The sequence below is a fragment of the Zerene cesonia genome, chromosome 9 (genome assembly GCF_012273895.1).
Source record: "Zerene cesonia ecotype Mississippi chromosome 9, Zerene_cesonia_1.1, whole genome shotgun sequence".
Taxonomy (NCBI): domain Eukaryota; kingdom Metazoa; phylum Arthropoda; class Insecta; order Lepidoptera; family Pieridae; genus Zerene; species Zerene cesonia.
The window spans coordinates 701835-717004 of record NC_052110.1 but is presented as its reverse complement, the minus strand read 5'-3'; the positions used below and the strand labels follow the sequence as shown (position 1 = coordinate 717004).

At 32.9% G+C, this 15170-nt stretch overlaps 2 protein-coding genes across 2 annotated transcripts; one reads left to right on the top strand and one right to left on the bottom strand.

Moving 5' to 3' along the window:
- Nucleotides 1-792: 792 nt before the first annotated feature.
- Nucleotides 793-1772, bottom strand: LOC119829035. The gene is made up of 2 exons (XM_038351397.1): nt 1643-1772; nt 793-1092 (listed from the first exon to the last, which is right to left on the bottom strand). The coding sequence occupies exons 1-2, from the start codon at nt 1662-1664 to the stop codon at nt 815-817; spliced, it is 300 nt and encodes a 99-aa protein (XP_038207325.1). The 5' UTR covers nt 1665-1772; the 3' UTR covers nt 793-814.
- Nucleotides 1773-4361: 2589 nt separating this feature from the next.
- LOC119829132 (transmembrane protease serine 9-like) lies at nt 4362-13542 on the top strand. The gene is made up of 10 exons (XM_038351532.1): nt 4362-4401; nt 4879-5056; nt 5410-5668; nt 5947-6235; nt 9199-9376; nt 9968-10226; nt 10578-10866; nt 12211-12391; nt 12764-13022; nt 13243-13542. The coding sequence occupies exons 1-10, from the start codon at nt 4362-4364 to the stop codon at nt 13540-13542; spliced, it is 2232 nt and encodes a 743-aa protein (XP_038207460.1).
- Nucleotides 13543-15170: the final 1628 nt, after the last annotated feature.

The window sequence follows — 15170 nt, the reverse complement described above, 5'->3', positions numbered from 1 at the left end:
GACAGATTCGAAATTCAAATGTAATATTTTTTTATAATTAAGTGTAACAGTATTTATGGCCAGACTAAGTATAAGTAGTATATACTCCACTAGACAGCTCGATTCGCGTCTCTATCACTATGCGTAGCATCGCGTTAATATTCTAAATTTTAATCTATATCAGTGAAAAACACAGAAAAGATCCGTAGATTCACAAACATATATCCAGTCTCACAAGCTTTTGTGTTACAAATAGTTTGTGGTTATGCTTAGTATTTATGGATTGACACGGATTTTAGATTCTGACGTAGCCGCTAGGGGCGCTCTATCAAAACATCATAAAGATATTAAAATATCATCATTTGTGAGTGGGAAAAATTACGAGTGCAAAACTTTAAACAATGGGTATTAAAGGTAAAATTTATGTAAAAGATATTCATTATTTAAAAATACATTAGGTATCAATAACATATTGCATATTGATAAATTGTATACATTATTATAGATGTAGGAATTGAACAATTTTAAACATATTTAAAACCCGATACATTCACTGAATTAAGGACGAATATATTATCATAAAAAATACTGATCGAATTTAATTTTTAGTTTTATAGCATTGAAATGCTATAAAACTAAAAATAAAATTTCTATTAAATATAAAAATTTCTATTCTTTCAAAATTTCTCATCAAATACTGATCGATTTCATTTTACAAGGATTTACACAGTTCACTTCGTATATTTATTTCTAGTTACTAAATTTTGCATATCTGTACGGTAACCGAAATAAAACGCAAACACATTAAACATAAATTTATTTAACTACCTACTATTTATAGTTCAGTATGTGGCGAAGGGAATTTCTTTAACACAGCATGGTATAGATTATAGAAAGCGTAGAATGAGACGCTCAGTATAACTACCAGGGACCCTCCGAAGACAAAGCTAAGGAAGCTCCCGTCTATCATATTGGTGCCCTCGAGGCTGGTGGCGTGACCTTGGAACAAGTCCTTTGTCCCCGCACCAGCGGCTTTTCGCTCCTCCATCATCCTCTTCATGGAAGACAGTCTTTCTTTCAACTCGTCTATTGATTCCATTACATCTTCGGGCTCTGAAAAAAAATGTTTTCAATCAAATGGGCTTTGACGTTCATAAATTATTTGTAATGTTTTGCTTAATAATAGGAAAATAATAATGTATAACATAAAATATAGAAATAAATTACCACGAAGTGAGTAGTGTACCCGTTAAGTGAACTCTTACTGATGGTCAATTTAAGACGATAATATGGAAAACAAATGAATAGAGCCATATTTTACAGTTCGACTCAAAATTTCTTAAACTTTTCATTCAAAAATAATGAAATGAAAGCAAATATACCGTAATAACAAAAGGTATATAATATATTAAGAGGTTGTAATTTTTAGTCCATACCAAATACATACGTAAATATAAAATATTTGAGAAAGTTTAAATTAGTTAACTGTATTCAGATATTTAATTCGGGAAGGACCTCTAAATCCACCCATTGATAAAATTTAAAATACTCACGCAAGACAAACATAAACTACAACTGAAAAAAAAAATAAATAAACACGCCGATCAAACTTTTCTTACATAAACCTCTAATACACAGCACACACAAATCACACACTTTATACCTTTTTCTTTTTCCGGCGACATTTCGCTAATAATAATATTGGTATTAATGTTTTGTTTTTTGATAGAAGCCGCTTGTCGCTTTCAGAAATGGCGGCGGCGCATGCGCGCTGCGGATCGCTTATTAGTGTCGTATTGATCCTATCCCGGGAATAACTGGACCTAGGAACACAATGGAGCTCCAGAAATCGCGATTGACTGATTGTCTTTTTACCTCCTTTATATCTAGGTCGAGATGACTCAATAGATTTATATTGTGAAGGCAGATTGTTGATGTTATTTTGTTTTTTAGAAAATTTTATTCTCATAGCATAACTTGAATTTATTTTTACTAGACATTGTACATATATTCAATGCGTTTTATTTGCATTTATAAGTACGTTTGATTGTATTACGTTATGATTCTACTTCAATCAAGTTAAATTTATTTTTAGCTGAAAATTTTCTGATGGATATTTTGTCTAATTAAAAAAATAATTATGCTCTTGGCTTGGTCCAAGATGTTAATTATGTATCACATCCCCCGCATTGTGAAATAGTTAATTAGAAGATCTTGGACCAAGCCTATTGTATAATTACAAAATAACTTCACTTCAGATAATTTTTATATTAACAATATTAACGTTTCTAAAAGACACACATTAAAATAAAATGGTTTATTCATATTGTGCTTTTGTAATCTTATCGAACTGAATTCTAGAGTTTTGACACATACAATACATATCACATATTTATATTTTATTCAGGGCGTTCCGATCATGATCCGAAAAATACGACTCTCCCAAAATATATTTTCATACCACATAAATAATTTATTTACACACAAATATTTACACGTAAGACCTTCGATTAACAATAATGCATTCACCTCATTAATTCCATTTCCTTTGTCTTTATATCCGCTTCGTGTTCTAACAGATTTATCCAGAGATTCTATGTCGGAACAAATTGAAAGAAATCTTCTTTTGTAGTCTTGCCTCCAAAAAGAGTTGGGAAGAGTATACTTTTTTTTTGACTTGACGTCAAGTCGAATGTCTCAGAAAACAAGAGATTCTTACTGTCAAGTACTCCCTCGCTCCTTTAATCCGAGAAATTCATTTAATGTGAATAAAAGATATTTAACCAAACTGTCACAACATTATCAACTCATTAATTTCTTCACATCCTGTATATAAAAAATATATATAAATTCTAAACCACGCAACTGCTAAATCTTGATTAATCCTTGCACTAAACTTTACCAATTTAAAGTTGGTTATGTGCCACCGTTGTGTAGTGTGTGATGTAACTTAATGCTGTACTTTAACTTGGATAGCTTACATATTATTTTGACGTTACTCGTATTTAAGAATTTCCTCTTTAAAAAAATATAAAATTCTTTTAAAATGTGTGCGTGTTCCTGGTCGCCCGATAGAAGTAATAAACCAATCTTTCTATATGCGTGAGAGAAAGGGAAGCCAGACAGACTGGCACCGTAACGCGTTGTCCCTCCCATATACATGAAGTTACCGGATCGAATAGGCCCACTATTCTATATATACTATTTCTATACATTCCCTTCAAATCTCCACATTTACATTTTGGTAAAATAGAAAATCGTTCCATAAAAATAAGCTAAAGAGCATTTCCAAGAAAAATTGGTCACCCATCCAAATGATTACCGTGCAAAATGTCGCTTAACCTCGATTTTTATTTGTATGTTTTTATCTAGGCAATAGAAATACGTCGTCTTTGAAAAATTCTACTATTTAACTGTTATGAGATACATCATGATACAGAGAGATGGATGGTAAGTTTAAGTATTAGTTATAGAAGGTTTGAATAAGACACAATTACAATTAAAATAAAATTTATATACATTGTTTACAAACACAATTTTTAACAATTTTTTCCTTATAAATTCGAAATATGAATACCGAAAAAATAATAGTAATACATATAATTATGCTCCAAATATTATATTCTTATCTATAGATAATTAAATATCGATAATAAGCGGATTAACATCACGCGACCTGTCGTAAAGTTAATACCAGGAATCTTGTTAATTTAAAGGTTCGATGACATTTTCAATTTTTAATGATATCGCAAAAAAACTTTTCCAACATTCATATAAACTCTTTTTTCTTTATTTCCATTCACATCTACAGAGAAAAGAAGCGAGAGATTTTAGTAAATCATCTATGAAAATATTAACCGTCATAATTTCACTGTCCTTAATAGTACAGGTCGTTATGTGAAAAGTAAAATAAAACGCAACAGTGATAATGCACAGACTTATACATTATATATAGGTACATAATACACATACATAGAACGAGAAAAGATAACAATAAAAAGTGACTATCGAACTTTTGTAAATGAAAAAGTAAATGCATAATACATTTCTTTCAAATAATTTATTATCACAATATAATATACTCATATAGACTGGTTCACGCTTTTGAAAAAAATGTATAACATCAAACAATCCTGAGAAAACATTTTATCATAGAATTAATAAAAATTGATTCATTATATCGTATTAACATCAATTAATATCAACAAAAATTCATTGCATATTTATATTTAATCCCATTTTTGAGAAGCTGGATTACTTCAGTAGATAATAGATAACAATCAGCATTCGTGTTCATTAAAAAATTAATCCTACGAATATCAAAGTATTTAAAGGCAGAGATTGTCTAAACGACTTCAAACAGAATTCTTTAATATAACAATATGGTGTCCTACCTGTCTCTCGGTGTGCTGCTTTTAGCAGGTAAGAAGTAATTTTTATTATATTTCATGACACTCTTTGGGCATATTATATATTGAAATTAATTTTTAAATTAGGTTATGGTATTATACTATGTGTGATTTAGGCAAGTCATTTTGGGTTAAAAGTATTTTAAAATAAAATAATTTTTGGGATAAAACTTTTAAATTAATAAAAAATATCCAAAAATATTAATATAAATGATTGTGGGACAGTTTGAAGAAGTTGTGACATGGATAATTTATGGATAAATTGAGGAATAAATTAAATTTTTCTTCGGTGTTCGAGACTATATCATAAAATACCTCGGACTTTTTGATTGAAGTTAAAAGCTTCCAATATTCAGCCACATACATAATATATCTACTATATATATTTAATAATGACGAATAATTCTATTTGACTCCTAACCAACAAATTTCTAACATGTTTATTTACTGCGATGAATATTAATTAAGTATACTTCTAATTTCCTTCCAGCCACCGCCTACGCCAAATCTCCTTTCATTGTTGGTGGTCAGGACACCAGAATTGAAAACTATCCCTCCCTGGTTCAAGTGGAATATTTGAAGAGCTGGGGCTCCTGGAACCAAGAATGTGGAGCCAGTATACTGACTAGTTACTGGGTGCTGTCAGCTGCCCACTGCTTCGAAGGATGGTAAGGTTTTCTTAAAACAAGAATTCTTCTTCATACAAATTTAAAAGGCTAATAATTTCACTATTAGATAAATCTCTTTATTTATTTCAGACCAATTATAAATTTAAATTGTTACATACGAATATCTGTACTTTTTATAACTCATTTTGGGAGCAATATTTATTTGACAAGATATTTCACTGGTCGTGTATAAAGTCTTCGTAATAAAGCAATATATAGTATCTTAATTTTGATAAACATTTGACAATTCATCACACTTTTGCATCTTGATGCATCGCGAGACAGAGCAAACAAACAAATTTTAAAGCACATACGAGGTACGAATTATTTAAAATACCCAAATCCTATTTCAGGCAATACAGACCTGCCAATACCCGCATTCGCGCGGGAGCCACCTTCCGCCACACTGGAGGAAGCGTCCACAACGTGGACTTCGAACGCAACCACCCAGATTACAGAAGAGCGTCAAGATACGACGCTGACATCAGTGTCATCAAGCTCCGCACTCCCATCTCCTTCTCATCGTCTATCCAAAGATGTACTATTGTCACCCAGGGCTTCAATGTCCCTGATAATACTGCAGTCGTACACGCTGGCTGGGGAACTACACGGGTAAGATATCAAATCATATCATGAAGTTTTTGCAATGAGCTCTTATTAAAATAGTTCCTATAGCTAAACATCCTGTTCATTAGATAATGTAAACAACAGTAGTCAACAATTGAATCGATTCTACCTCAACAAAGGTTGTTATTATTACCTAAGCATTTAAGACATCAACCCAAACACTTAATAACATCTAAATCATTTCTTTTTAGTTCAGAGTTTCATTTTAGGCCTTATGAATATATAGATTCTTTCAGGCAAAATAATTCTAAAATTGTTTCCAGTTTGGCGGACAAGCATCCCACGTTCTTCAACACGTTACCATCAACGTGATCAACAGGAACCTTTGTGCCCAACGTTATGGCGGTAACACCATCACCGCCAACATGATCTGCGCTGGTATCTTGAACGTCGGCGGCCGTGACGCCTGCCAAGGCGACTCTGGTGGTCCTCTGTACGCTGGCAACGTAGTTGTTGGTGTGGTATCCTTTGGAAATGGATGTGGTGACCCTTACTACCCCGGTGTCAGCACACGAGTAGCTTCCTACACTAACTGGATCCTATCGACAGCTCGTTAACGGGTTTTACCTTAGGATAAGTTTATTTCAGCGGTCACTGTGTCTTGGTTTATTTCTCTTTTATACTACTAGTAAATTGTGGGTATAGTGAGTTTGTCTAAAAATGTTTTCAGAAGACAGCTTTAAAATCATTTGGGAATGAAAAAATATGGTTATCTGCTGTATATATCATGTAAATAATTTTATGTTATAATATAAATGGTAAAAAACTGAATTCTGTTTTATTCGTTTGTATATGTAATATTTATATATATTTATACAATATATTTACCTCGTAAAAAATGTGTTTATTCTTATTCTTTTAGAAGGAAATAAGTATATCTTTAATACGCGCATACGGTAGTAAGTACCAGATTAAGATTAATTAACAATGATTAATGATGGATTTGAAATCTTTCCACGACAAATGTTGACTTTGCCGCAGAGATAATCAACGATTATTCGGTATGTAAGCACATATTAAAATAATAGATAAATATATCTAACTGATTTTCCAAAAAACGAAATGAGATTCACAGTTAGACTGTTATTTTTTTTTGGTTGTGTTTCTGGGTAGCTTCGGTTCCGATTACCGAGATTCTAATTGTGTTTGATAGGAGATTGTTGTGATTTGGTCCCATTTTATAAGGCATAATTGTCACGTTTTATATACTGTCGGGAAACGTGATTTCTGCAATCACATTTCTTAAATAACAACAAATAAAATCCAGTTCTATTGCTGGGAACATACCAAATGTAATTTATATATCGGAAAGTTATTTGAAGATAATGGTTCTATTTATTATATTGTATAACTGTAATTCATTTTTCACCTGCTTCGCTCCTGCTAGTGATGTGATTTTATAGCCCTTAGCCATACTTAGCCATACACAAAAGTAATTTTAAATTCGTACCAGTATTTCTTGTGATTATCGCGTTCAGCCAAACAAAACAAACTCTTCAGTTTTTTAAATACATATAAGTTAATATTGAGCTTGATGTCTGTCAAGAAGTTTTAATATAAGTCATAAGTTAAGTCTAACTTTCGACTTATATTAATTTAGATTCAGATGACAGAAATGAAGGTATTTATATCATTTTTAAGGATTATCATCGATCTTATTAAAATGGCGTGTAGTGTATAGTACAGTCACGCTCTTATAGACTCAAAACTGAGCTTGAACTTGCATCTCTAAAATGAACACGAAAAGAACTAATCTGCTTTTTGAGTCGAGCACGCTTCGGCACGAATTGTGCCATCTCGCACCGGGGAAGTACCACACCCCCATAGAAAACCGGGGTGAAATAGCGGCATGCCACTGTGTTTCGTACGGTGAGTGGGGGAGCTGGAGGCCCGTTTCGTTTTCCTCATCCGTCCCAGTCCATTCCTTCTTTCCAGTCGTTTTAATCCTTTCCTTTTCCCTTACCCAAAAAAAGCGGACAGCGCATTCGCAGAGGCACTACTTTGCGAATGTTCATGGGCGGTGGAGATAGCTTACCATCAGACAAACCACCAGCTCAGTTGCCCGCTATGACATAAAAAAAATCCAAAAAATGAGTGGTGACTTTTTATTTTTTACGGCTTTCATAATGTCATAAAACGTTCTATATTCTATTGTAAATTTATATTACTTATAGTTTGTTCATTTCTTTATTTCTAGTAAGATTGACTTGTTGAATAAACATTCTTCCTTAAAAAAATACCAATTATTCCATAGTGTTCTATCTTCCAATATCAAATATAATTTATTACATAATTTTATTTTATCTACTTTGTAAGTACTAGGATTAATAAAGGAGATTGTAATAATCATTAATCTTATAAATTATCCACGCGACTGGGTATTTAAATGTTAAGAATGTAGGAAATTTATGTTAAATGGAAGTGAATTTCAAAATAACAATATGGTGTCCTATCTAACCCTCGGTTTGCTGCTTCTAGTAGGTAAAATTTGCAACTTTATTTCCTGATTATTAAGTACTAGCTTGCCACGCGGGTTCCGCCCACCTAGCCAAACGCAAATCCGCATAGTGGAAGTTGTGGTATAAAACCTAGCTCCTCTCCTAGCCTAGGTCTAAGCTATCTTGGTATTAACTTTCATTCAAATCTGTTCAACGGTTTAGGTGCAAGAGAGACAGACTGACAGACAAACAGAGTTTTTTTTTCGTATTGATAATATTAGTGGATTTCTAAATTATTCATTTCAACATTTTTTGGTATCACATATTTTTAGTAAACACTGAAGCACTGTTATCTGTTCGTTAAGGGCAAAGTATTGTGAGTAAAAGTACACCATGTATTATAATAGATCTTAGCTAAAGTATCAAGATTAAATCATTGAGCTCTATCTGTAACTAAAGGCATTTTTCTCTGCGTAATTTTATACCTATATTGTTAGTAAAGAAAAAAGTCCTGAATACTTCACACCACTAGTTACAAACTAAACGAAATTTCTCTATATACTTTAGGTAATGAAATGTTTTATTATTATGGATGAATTATAAAAATATAAGCAAAACAAAACAGTCACCTGAAAGAATAAATAAAATACTCAATAAATGCAAAAGTATAAACGAAAAGAGCATTGACAAATAAGACAAGTTTCAAAGGAGACAGATTTGACAAAAAATCTATGATCGTTTAGTTGATCCATCGTTTTTTAGTATGGAATCTTATATGAATATTTCAAAAATCTCCTCGATAGATAAATATGCTTATAAAGTTATTGACTCGGGATAAATAATAATTATTATATTACACTCAAAGTATTGGCTTTCTGATATTATTGGATTAGATTAGATAGAATTATAATACCGCCAGGGGGTTACCGCGGCTTATTAAAAGAGTTAGTATTAGTTCCAGGATGTAGATGACTTATATAGCGTTATTTTTTTTTTCACTCTGGAATTAGTTCTGCTTTAAGACGACACGGTAACCTCCCTGTTCAGGCAAAACGCATCAATTTTCATCTATTTCAGCATCCGGCTACGCCAAATCCCCTTTCATTGTTGGTGGTCAGGACACCAGAATTGAAAACTATCCGTCCCTGGTTCAAGTGGAATATTATCTAGGCTGGGGCTTTTGGAACCAAGAATGTGGAGCCAGTATACTGACTAGTTACTGGGTGCTGTCAGCTGCCCACTGCTTCGAAGGATGGTAAGCATTTGAGTCATACTTCATCGTGAGCCTATTATGTACCGTAGCTGAGGAACGATCCAGGATTTAAATAAATCAATACGTCGCAAAAATGTAAAAATACAAGATAAAATTTCATAAAGACAAAGATGGTAGTAACTTATCTAAATTGAATCAGATTACACTAGCCACTTGCCCAATAATTATTCAGATTCACCGGGGGATAACTTTTTGAACCAGAACCGGCGGTGATGGAAAACACCATAGAATTACTTATTAGCTAGTAATTATCTATAGCTTTTCGGTAGAAACCGAAGCGATGGAAGTTTCCTACTAAAATCCTACTAATATTATAAATGGGAAAGATTGTAAGGATGTGTGTGTGTTTGTTGCTCTTTCACGCAAAAACTACTATACCGATTTCAATGAAATTTGGTACGTCGACAGCTGGACAACTGGAATAACATATAGGCAACTTTTTATCCCGATATTCGTACGGGATACAGACTTACGCGAGTGAAACCGCGGGGCGCAGCTAGTTAAATCTATAACAGTGTTTATCATCATTGTATACGCTTTAAATATATAAATTTCAATTGCAATTTTAACCAGGTCCTACAGTCGGGAGAACACGCGTATAAGAGCAGGTGCCACCAGGCGTCATACCGGTGGAAGTGTTCACAACATAGAGTTCGAACGTAATCATCCCGATTACCGGAGAGCTGCCAGATACGACGCTGATATTAGCGTCATCAAGCTACGGACTCCTCTCTCATTCTCTGCGACTATCCAAAGATCTACTATTGTTAGTCAGGGCTTCGCTATGCCTGATAACCAGCCTGTAGTACACGCTGGGTGGGGAGCTACTCGGGTAAGGCATCTTAGAATGTTTTTATTAGTTACATTTGGAAGAATGAAATAATAACTACATAATAGTTGGTGTTAGGTAAAAATTAAATGCGCTTTTCAGTAGATTTTATTCGACGTGCAATTCCAGTAGAAGTTGAAAACAATGTTAATCAGCTATTGGATAGGCACTGGGACTTTAATGTTAATCTATACTATGTATCTACACTAATATTATAAAGTTGAAAACTACTGGTACAATTTGAAAAATTCTTTCAGTATTAGATAGTCCATTTACTGAGGAAGGCTTTAAGCTATATTTTGAGTTTGAGAAAAAAATGCAAATGGTTACATTAATTAAACATCTTTATTTTAGTTCAACGGCGAACCATCCGTAGTCCTTCAACACGTGACCATCTATGTGATTAATAGAAATCTTTGTGCCCAACGTTATGGCGGTAACACCATCACCGCCAACATGATCTGCGCTGGTATCTTGAACGTCGGCGGCCGTGACGCCTGCCAAGGCGACTCTGGTGGTCCTCTGTACGCTGGCAACGTAGTTGTTGGTGTGGTATCCTTTGGAAATGGATGTGGTGACCCTTACTTCCCCGGTGTGAGCACACAGGTTTCGTCCTATACCAACTGGATTCTAGCTAATGCTCGTTGATTAATAAATAGATTTGACAGTTCTGCTGTTTTATTATTTACATTCAGATTGAGACGATTTTAACTACACTTCTTTTTAAAGCTTTTGCCATACATACATGCATATGTCAATGAAAATGTTTACTAAAGTTAAATAAGGTAAAATCCAGTTGCTATCGAGACTGGCACGAATCTCTATAGTTTTTCTCTACAATCGATTGTACATTTAATTCGTATTATTAAGTAACTATGTAATCAAATTTGACAATGATAATTTCACCCAATTCTAACGGTTATATGAAAAATGGTAACAATATGTAGTTCGTATATAATAATATGGCACCATGCATTTGCTGTTGATAGAAAGAAGGTGTACTAGGGTACTCCAACGAGGCGCATTTCCAATGTAAATTAAAAAATTAAATATGCATTTTACGTATTAGCAGTACCTATACTGTACAATGTCACGTACAAATATCAAAAAACGGGTAATTAGAATAAATTTTGAAATACTTCAATAATACGATATCCGGCAGGTAAGTGTTTACAAGAATTGAAAAATCGCTGAAAACCCCTTAATCTAATTAATTAAACCTAAAATACGTTATCTTATCAAAGATTTTTTATCAATGTTATGGTAAACCCAGAATAATTGATACGACTTAGGCGAGCTATTTAATCGAATTCCGTATTAATTATTCGTAGTTGACAAGTGTCTGTGATTTACATATCCAATATATTAAATTATCGGATATATTGACATGAAAATGAAGGTGTCCCTGTCTCTTCTGGGTGTACTGCTTATAGCTGGTATAAAGTTTCATATTATGCTTCTAAATCACCTCTTTAGCATCTTACACCGTTTTATTATATATAACTAGATTATTATAGTTTGTCCTGTTTGTAGTTAATTTATAAATAATTAATTAATAATTGACTGTTTACAGTGATCTGTCATTCTTATGATATTACATATACCATTTAGATTAAATTATTTCGTTTTTAATTGGATTAAATGCAATTTTTGATATATTTGTATTTTTCGTATTTTTCAAATAATTTAGATTTTTTGTAGGCGTATTAAAAAGCAGGTTAGAAAAAGTCTAATACTTAACTTTAACTTTTACGCCACTAGTAACTCAAAAACAGATTTTTTTACTTTTCGTTTGTTGGATTTTATTGCACTTTGATAATAACTATGTATTCAAAGCTTGTAAAACAATGACAGTAGGGTCTCGTAAACTTCACTGTGTTCTATTATTGCGTAACGTTCAATATCTTATTATTTAAAAAATAAAAGATCACTCGACCTTAGTGGTCATTTGATATTAATTTTTGCTAAAATATTGTGTTGCTTGCAGCGATTTCTCAGGCCAAATCTCCATTTATTGTCGGTGGTCAAGATGCTGCGATCGAGCAATATCCATCTTTAGTACAAATTGAGTTTTTCTTCCCTTGGCTTGGAGTTTGGGATCAGCAATGCGGTGGAAATATTTTAACCACTTATTGGCTTCTAACAGCTGCACACTGTTTTAATGAATGGTAATTGTACTTAACTAATTCATGTGTTGAACTTCATCTGGCTTGAAAAGCTATTCCATTAAAATATGTGTCCGCCGAATGCTATACAAATAAGTAAATTTAACCTAATGTGAATGTTTTTGTGTCAAACGGTACGAGACAGTCGGTATTCAACTAAGCTCCCTAAATAAACAAAAAATTCATATTGATACTTCATGTCCATCAAACGCCGATATTATATATCCTATTGCCTACTTGGACAAACAAAACATTTCATAATTATATCCTATCAGAGTAAATTCGTTCATCTACTTAAAATCGTTGTTCATTATTAATTATCTGATTAGTTCATCAATTCCATTGCATATTCTGAATTTGAATTCTCTATTTCAGGTGGTATGACCCTCAGAACTCACGTATAAGGGCAGGTGCTACTTATCGTCATACTGGTGGAAGCGTACACTATGTAGACTTTGAGCGCAATCACCCCGACTATAACAAGGCTTCCGCCTTTGATTCTGATATAAGTGTCTTCAAACTACTCACACCGCTCGTGTACTCACCGTCCATCCAAAGAGGAACCATTGTGATGCAGGGTTCTGTTATACCTGACAATTTCCCAGTGGTGCACGCTGGATGGGGCACCTTATACGTGAGTATATTCTTCTTGATACATTGGTCTATAGAAAGACGGTCTTAGAGAATATACTTATAAATACACTATCAAGTAACTTTCCGTATGCGGCTTTGCCCGCGATGTCTAAACTTAAACAAAATAAATACTTAAACTTTTTTGGAGGCCCACACGACTCATCACAGAAAACAATGAGAATCGGTGCAAAATTCACAATTAATTGACTCTCTTATTACAGTCCAACGGGCCGTCGTCTCACGTTCTACAAGATGTAACTATAAACACCGTGAACAGAGAAACTTGCGCGTCGCGTTATAGCGGATTCAATATAAGAATCACCGAAAACATGATCTGCGCTGGTATTCTGGACGTGGGCGGTCGTGACGCCTGCCAAGGGGACTCTGGTGGACCGATGTACGTTGGTGACGTCATCGTCGGCGTTGTGTCCTTTGGCCTTGGCTGTGCTGACCCTCGGTACCCAGGTGTCAGTGCTTCCGTGGCATCTTTCACTAATTGGATCGTGGAAAATGCTCAATAAATAAGCAACTTGTAAGTGTGCGTGTTAGTGACTAGCGCCAGTGAATATACTCATGTATCAATTTGACATTTTTGAAATGCGTGGGTGTCTGAATGTGATATTTTTATGTTTGTATAAAAATTTTAGTTAAGTGTGTTCCATTCAGGCAACAAACAAGCATTATGAATGGTTACGGGTATGAGTAAAATTGATTTAAAATAAATAAGGTCTTATAATTTGACTTCCATCTCCTTAATTTTATCCACACTATAACATACGCTTTAACACACACATACACTATAACACTGTTATGGTTGCTTTAGTATGGACCTAAATGGAGCTGTGACCTGTTAGTAAATTTTCACTTCATTTCATCATCGTAATTTTTCATTATCTTTTTAATATTAGTTTCTTTGTGTATATCTTTGAAAAGTGTTCTTTCGAGCATCGGAATTGGATTCAGGATAATTGTGAACTACGATAAATATATTTAGAACATAATTTCTGTTTCTGTTTGTTCTATTATATTTCATTATTTTTCACATTTTCACATATACCTGAGTAACATACAAAAAACGAAATATGGAAAAATATTTTCACACGGTGATCCTCAAAGTCGCAAATAAAAAGAGGAAGAGGAAGATAAAGGGATTATTGATGTGACAAATAAAACACAGACTACAAACATATCACCAATGTGAAACGCAATTTAGTCTATAATAGTCACTCTAAAATCCCCCAGTTAACAAACAAATAATCGTCTCATTTATTATCTTGTAAAAATCAAGAACTATTCGTATTCAAGATAACTAAATTCATGAAATATAAACAAATACGTCGTTAAACCAGTGCCTGAATGATTCATATGAGATAATAGATGAAAACAATATTAGGGATATAATAAATACTGAATTTTCTGTGAATAATACCTGGATAGTAGTAAACAAGTTATTCCATCAATTTAAATAATAAATTAACCATTAGAATGTTCACTTTTATATAATACGTATATTTTTTAGCCCGACTTAATATGAGCAAAGCTTTAGAAATCGGTTAGTATTACAGTATAATAAGGTTGTATATTGTAATATTTTCATTTAAGAAGTCATGGTTGCCCAGTAACACGAAAAAGTTTTTTATGTAGGAAATAAGTAAAAAGATTATTTATTATAACTTATAACGTAGGTCAATTACACCAAATTATAAGATACATTAATATTTTTTTTAGAAATACGCCTTCTAGTAACACAAGGTAAAATAACAACGAATATGTTCACTGGAACGTTTAATAATTATACCGTTTACAAATATCTCCAATAGATGGCGTGATAACAAAGTGTAAAGAGAGCTCTGTAAATTTTTCTCAAATGAATACTTAGTCATTGTGTAGTTAGTTCAAATTTCTTTCATAACTGTTGTTGTTGAATCAATGTAGTATACCATGTTATTACTTGAAACTGCTCGTAAATGGTTTTTTTTAGAAACACGACTTCTAGTAATACAAAGTAAAATTAGTACTTATATGAATATTGGTATAGTTGAAATACTGTTTTCATATAATTTCAATAGATGGCGTTATGATAAAAAATTTAAAAGTACTGCGATCTACTTTTAAGATAATTAATTTATCTAAAATACATATAATATAT